At 38.4% G+C, this 7460-nt stretch overlaps 1 protein-coding gene across 1 annotated transcript in view; it reads right to left on the bottom strand.

The window, feature by feature from the left end:
• Positions 1–7460, bottom strand: part of LOC107101984 (zinc finger protein 135-like) — a 26533-nt gene that overhangs the window by 7595 nt on the left and 11478 nt on the right. The window contains exon 3 of the mRNA XM_015401093.1: positions 3496–4254. Coding sequence (XP_015256579.1) covers positions 3496–4254 — 759 coding nt within the window. The remainder of the gene's footprint in view (positions 1–3495; positions 4255–7460) is intronic.

Genomic DNA, 7460 nt, shown 5'->3' on the forward strand with positions numbered 1-7460 from the left:
TAACTTAATTTAACTTAATACTTTTTTGGTCAGTAAGCTGCTGGTAAACTTAATTTCAGGAGGGAGTCTTCCCAAGGGATCAATCTTAATCTTTTAAACTCACATTTCTCTGTACTAAAACCCAGCAGTCTAGGTCTAAGTCAGTAACATGGTTCTGATTGAATAATTCATGATCACAAAGAATTTATTATTTTACAACTTACTCCAGTACTGATGGTCGTCAAAAAAAAGAAAGGAAGAAAATAAAAAATCATTCAAAGATGGCACATGGCCTCAACAACTTCATAAATTGAATTTGATTCCCAAAGACACTTGCTGGAGATGCAGCAAGGAGGAAGCATCTATTCTACATATTCTCTGGACCTGCCCTGCTCTTCTAGATTGGTGGAAGAATATTATGGGAAAATTTTTGGAAGTACTGGATAGAAGGTTGGAGTTTAAGGCTCCACAGTAGAACTCCCAGACTCACACTTCTCACCTTTTGACAAGAGGTGGCTTGTTCTGGTTCTGACTACAGCAAAAAGGATCCTACTAAGATACTGGATGAAAAAGAAGCCTCCTCCTCCTCCTCCTAATGATGAATGGCTGACAACTATGGTTAAACTGGCCTCTTATGAGAAAGTGACATACATGCATGTAAAATGCATCAGTATGATAGTACATGGTCTGCCCTTTTCAACTGGCAAACTGTAAAGTAGAATCAGAAAGGTTGGTGTAGCATATTAACGTGTCTGTTGTATGTTCTATAAAACAGGAAACTCAATAAAATTGTCATTATTAAAGAAAAAAAAAGACGAAATTTATATTACTGAGAGAAATCTACGATATCTTCTGTTTCACTAGCCAAATTAGCTCAGCTAACGTAGCCTGTATCTACAAGCTATGTTGTAATTATCACCAGAACCTTGCTTCTCACTGGATGAGTTTGACCTCATTCATAAAGCCATTAAAACCTCCAATTATGTCCATCCCTGATTATCAGGCTGTGAAAGCTTCCATTTTCTTGGCGCTCCTTATGTTCACTCAATAATTATGTCATAATAAGATATCAAAGGCAGTTTGTCTTAGTACTCTGATGTTTTGCCCCATTTTCTGCCCCATACAGGTTGATCCTGACAGCAGCGATTTTTGAGGATGCATTTCTCTCTTACATATTGGTAAAGAGTATAAATCTACTTTCCTTTTGTTTGTCTGGAAGCCAGCACTGCACCTGCCTACCAAGGTGGCAGTTTAATGACGCGGTTCACAAATTGCCACTAATGCTGCCAATAACTACGTTACGTCAACATTTCTTTCTATAGAAGGTACATCTGGCCCTTTGTTTCATAAATAGCCATTTTTTTTTCTGCAGAGTGATTGTTTGAGCTCAAGCTGCTCTCACCTTTGTGCTCCCCTCCTGTTACTATATGAAGTACCCCAGACCAGCTGCTTCTCTTCTCTAGATGGAGCCTTTGATGGAGCAATTGTTTCCCCTGATTGCTTCCCCAACCCTACTCTATCTTTTTTTCTTACCCAGAAAAAATGACCCACTGGACCAGAGCTTCAGTCTAACCATACTTCTGTTTTCATGTTTGTTCTATGTTTTGGATTTTTCTTTCTGAAGATGAAGATAAGCCTGGCCAGAGTAAATCTGTGTTAGCTGCGACTCTTCCCTGGACCGAGTCGCTAACAGAGTTACAGCTGCTGCTCACAATGTTGACTCCTTTGTTTGTTAGTGTTTTTTGTTTTTTTATTTAAGCTTTTCTTCTCTCATGGAAAGTAGCTTTGGTTCAATGATTCTCTCCATTTTTCTGAATAAAGAGGTGTCTTTTCCGATTTCCTGTAAAATATACTCCTAGTCCAGGGTTTCTATGGAATTGGACATTGTATGTTTTAAATAAATGAACCCATGTCTTGATTTTTTTATATCTGTGTTGTAGAACATGTAAAGCAGGGTTTATACAGGAATGAATAACTCTGACTTAATGCTTTTTAATGCTCTTTTAATGCTCTTAGGAATAATTTTAATGCCACCAAGAGGTACCCGTTGACAGCCTGCAGCCATGTCCCAAATTCCTCGTTTTCCAGCCACATTTGTTGAAATTAGCTTTTTCCCCCCCATTCTCTAGCTTTTTCTCCGACTCAAGCTTCTTTTCTGAACATAAAGCTTTGCGATCAACCGGAAGCAGTTCCACGCAAATATATTGTGATATAATATGTCTGACAAAATTATTTTTGTAAAAAATATTTTTAAATAAAGCATTTTAAATGCCACAATAAACACATTTAATTAATTTTAATGCCAATTAAGGCCTTAATTTAAAAATAATAATTTAATGACCCGAGGAAACCCTGTAAAGGTATAGAGGACGATCTTTTATTTCCGGGTGGATCATCTAAATAAGTGGTCCTTGTAATTGTCAATCATTCTGGTGATATGTTTAAGGAACGCCGTCCCGTTAGCCATGTTTTTATCGCATGAGCACTTTCAGCCATCATCGAAGCACACCTTTCTAACCGCGGTTCTTTGAAAATGGCCGAGGGTCATTTTCAAAGTGTCTATGAAATGTATAAGAAGAAAAGAAAAGCTTAATAAGATGATGTATCCAAGAATGCTTTCCGTAGAGAGCTCTCCTTGCAAAGCATTTTGGGATTTGCTGTCACCATAGGCTATTGCTACCCGACAGCGGCGACTAATAACAAAGATGGCGCAGGCACCACGTGGATGAGGAGGAGTTGGTGACCAACGGAGCAAAAAGCAGTGATCATCTGTTGGAACGATAAGTTAACTGAGTCCACCATATAGTCCCCTCTATATAGCGATTGAGGGATTTAGTGGTTAGAGTGGACGTTCGGACACAGTACGCTTGTATGAGCTAGGAGAACAGCAACTTTTAAAGGAAAAGTCTGGTCAGCAAGGAATAAACAATGGATCGTTATCTATACCTAAAACTAATAAGTTTGTGGTGATTTAATGAATTTAGCATTAATCAGTAAAAAAAAAAATGTAAACAATTTTTGTCACAAGCGGCCATTTTTGCCCAGATATAGTAACACCTCCCTCCTGACATTTTCCAGAAGTGACGTCACGCTGCGGTAAGCCTGGCGCCATTCTCCCCGCTTTACAAGTAAAATCAATCAAACATGGAAGTCTCCAGTAAATCAAAATAAAAATTATTCTTAATTAAAACACTTATCAAACAGTATGTAATAATTTCATATTTAAAGTACTTTCAGAAGTTTGAATTCTGAATATGAGCGGACCTTTCCTTTAAACAGTGTGTCTGGACATAGAGAAATGGGCTCTTGCATGCTTTTGCACACGCATTTCTTAAATGAAGAGGACGGGTCTTTTTAAAAATTTGCGAAAATCCTCCACAATACCTTTAATTAATTAACAAATTAGTTTTTTTTTATTTAAATTTACTGTTGAACTGATATATACTAAAGTAAAATATGTCCACCAAATAAAATAGCCACAATTCTTGTAGCTTGGTCCTAGATGTTAAATCTTACCGTTTCTGTGAGTCTTCATGTGACCTTTGAGGCTGCTCTTCTGATTGAAGCACCTTCCGCAGATTTGGCAGCCGTACGGCTTCTCCCCGGTGTGAATTCGCAGGTGTCTTTCCAGGTGTCCGGCTCGCTCAAAGATCTTCCCGCAGTAGGAGCAAACAAAGCATTTCTTTGGCTTCAGAACGCGATACGATCTGTTTTTCCTCTGTCTGTGGTGGTTGGAGACGTCTGTCATACCATGAAAGCCTGGGTTACCGGGTATGAGAACAGCACCCGAAGGTCCATAAGGCGTCTGTGGGACTGTGCAGTTTTTCAGCTGCCCATACAGTTTCCCTCGGACAGAGAAGTTACTATAGGAAGGTTCTTCTGATGGCTGGAGTAACTGAGCAATGGCAGGGAAGGAAGACATGTTCTGTGACGGACTGTTCAGAAATTCTGCTTTGCTCAGTTCTGAATTGTTCTGTAACCTGGACCCCCAGGGTGTGATGCCTTGATCCACTGGTGGTAGATTTTCTCCCATGTTTTCTACTCTGTTGTTGGTCTCGTTGTTTTCCACATGTAGCTGTGGTTGTGTTATGTTTTCCTCAACTGGCTCAGATTTCACCTGGACGGATGTTGGGGGAACCTCCTCGGTCTTGGTTTGGTTGTCTTCCACCTTTGCTTGACTAGCCTCTTCAGGGCGGGGCCCTTCCACACACTGATTCACCTGCGGTACTGGGAATTGTTGGCTTATTGGGACTTCTTCTGGTCTGGTCTGAAGACCTGAAACAATGAAAAGAAGCTTCTTACCAAATGCAGGAAAAAAACAACAACATAAGAATTGAACTGATTGAACTCTTTGTACATCTCCCTAAACTTGGACTCATAAGCCTTAAAGGGGAACGTCGTTTTTTGTTGTTGTTTTTTTTACATTGGGCCCTTGATTTTACGTTATTACATCATGTTCTACTCACCCATATACGTTTTGTATCATTTGGAGCCGTTCTGAAGATATTCGGTTAGGTTATATCCAAGTAACGTCTTCCTATGGGCAACGACTTGAAGGCACAAACTGAACTGTTCATCATTTATTCTTTATGATACACCAGCATTCATAACATGTAGGCGAATCACTGTCCCCCAGACATCCACGGTTATATTTTTTATATTTATATGTTTTAAAAACAAAGAGAAGTGTGTATGACGTCATCCGCGCGCGCCGGCTACCGTTCATTCTCCCTGTCCGCTGAACTGCTGCTAGTTTTCCTCACATGCCTGGAATATGTCTAGTGCTACGACCACAGATGATCTCGCTGTCCAAATGGAATTGAATGATTCAGATTAGCTAGCCAAATGAATAGAAGGTGTAGAGCGTAGCCGCCTGTGGCCCTGCCTTCCTGTTACAACTCCAGTCCGGCGTGCGGATGACGTCAAAAGCCACTCTGTTAAGCAGAAATGTTGTAAAATTCCACAAAAACTGAAAACTTTGCACTTATGTCTCAGGATCCGCCAAGCTTTTAAAAAGCTGTTTTTACTACATGTTAGATAAAACGTATTTTCTGCTCATTAGGAGTCATAGCCAGAGATTTTCACCTAAACTTATCAAAAAACACTATAGGGTAAGTTACCGTTTTTGATCACTTTTCACCATCAGTGAGGTCTAGATCTTTATCCAACCATTCAGCAAAGATCCCGTTACATGGCTGTAGATCTTATTTTGGCATTTTACCAATTAGATGAGCCCTTGGATGATATATTACCTACTGTAAATTAAGTTGGAAAAAAAGATAAGTAAAAAAAAAAGAGGTAAAAAGCTGATTAAAAGGTTAAAAAGTAAAGTAAAAAAGTTAATAAGCCTAGTTAACAATTATATTTAGGTTTATAACCTAAAAAAATGTAAGGGCCAGTATCAGCATTAATGCCTCTAAGGTTGTGTTGGACCAAAAAAAATGTGTTTCTTTCACTCTTTTCATGAATTTCTTATAAAAGCACTTTGGTTATTTTTTTCTCAATATGTTTGGGCAAGTTGGCGTTTATTGTTATTATATTGACATTAATTTTTGCCATCAAAATATCCATATTTTTTAATGTTAAAAAGGTAATAAGGTCTTGTCATGGATTCCAATAACACTATTGTCTTGAAACTGTGCATCAGAGGGATCCAAACTCCTCCACATCTTTGATGGGCTTCAGACGGAGAGGTAAGTCCCAGTTTTCCTGTTAAATATAAACGCAGGATTCTGGCAGATGTTCAGCGAACCAGCCTTACAGATCTCTGATCCTTTCTGATGTCGAACAGCTGAATCAGGAAAAGGAACATCTTCCTTCTTCTCATCTTATTGCTTGTATCTAATGAATTGTATCTAAATGCGCTTTTGCTGCAACTCGTCAAATTAGTCTTTCTTTGGGGGACGATATTTAGTCCTTTTCTACTTAAGCGCTTCCAGAGTTAAACGAATTGGTGCTAACTGGTTCTACATTAAAATCCCACCAAACAACCAGTTTGCTTTTCCGGCGCCACAAAGCCGCATTTGTGCGTCATTTTAAAAGCTTGTCCGTGTTTGATCCTCCCACTGGTGAGAGCAGGGAGACTTGTTATGGTGTTTGAATCGTTAAAATAGATATCTTCATATCATCAGACGGTTTTATTTTTAGAAACTACAGCTTTAAGTGGTGAAGTAAATAACTGAGCTATCAACTGAGTTTATGAATGTGTTTCATAGACATAGTGAGGATCCGTACTGGAATGTGTGCACAGCTGACTGAGCTGCTTCCCAGCATTTCTTAATGGTTGTAAAATAAACACCTGATGAGGTGAAGATCAGATTCTCCCTGATGCTCTCTGATGTTTCCAGTCCTGAGTGGCATGTTTTTGCTTTTGACACAGAGTAAAGTGTTGGTTTCACACAGTCAGGTTAGTACTTATATTTTATGATTCCTACTGTGTGGTTTGTGAAGTATTTTAAATTTCCTTCCGCATGTTTGCTGCCATTTGTAATTTTAATGTTTTTATGCATTTGTACCCTGTTTTTTTGTAAAGTGTTTCATACATAAAGCTGGACTAGATTTATTTTGGAGGTCTGATCATTTATTCACTATTACACTTTATAAATGCTGTAAAATTCAAACCTAGAATTTTTCAAAAATCTCTTTTTGACTGCTGTGTTCATTCTTCCTTTCTTCTTCTCCATTTTTTACTTCTTTGTTCCCCCTTGCTTCCTATCTTTTGTTACCTTGGTCCTTTGCTTTACTTTCATTCCTCTCCTTCCTTCCTTCTTTTCTCTATACCATCCTGGTGTCCTACCTCCATTCCTTCCTTGCATCCTTTTTTTACTGTTTTCCATTTCTTATGGTCTTCCTAATCATGGTCCTTCCTCCCATCTTTCATACCATTTGTCCTTATTTCCTTTCATTCTTTTGTCCCTTCCTTTCCTTTAGATTAGATTCAACTTTATTGTCATTACACAGGTAATACATTGACAACGAAAGGCAACGAAATGCAGTTTAGGTCTAACCAGAAGTGCAATAACAGCAAGTGCAGGATAAATAATGGTTCCATAAATACAGGACATGGGTTCTACTGAATGAGTAGAGAGGTGAATACTATTATAAACAGAATCTTACTAAATAATGAATATAATATATAGATCACTATAACTGAATATAATATACAGGTGGATATTACTATAAAAAGAGTTTTTACAGTTATGTACAATAGCATAAATACAGATGGATTTTACAATTGTAAACAATTGGTAATGTGAATAAACAGTCGGCAGTGCAGATCAATATTCAGTCAGGTGAGTAGTGCAAGATCCATGTAAACAGTTGTTACAGTAGTAACAGTCAGGAGGTCAGGTGAACTTTACAGTCTTGTAAATAACAGAATAGCAAAATGGAGGTAGGTGAGAGGAGTCTATCCGTGAGGGTTAGAGTTCAATAAAGAGAAAGCTCTGGGGAAAAAGCTGTTGTTTAGTCTGCTGGTTCTG

The sequence above is a fragment of the Cyprinodon variegatus genome, unplaced genomic scaffold (genome assembly GCF_000732505.1).
Source record: "Cyprinodon variegatus isolate N-32 unplaced genomic scaffold, C_variegatus-1.0 Scaffold1182, whole genome shotgun sequence".
Taxonomy (NCBI): Eukaryota; Metazoa; Chordata; class Actinopteri; order Cyprinodontiformes; family Cyprinodontidae; genus Cyprinodon; species Cyprinodon variegatus.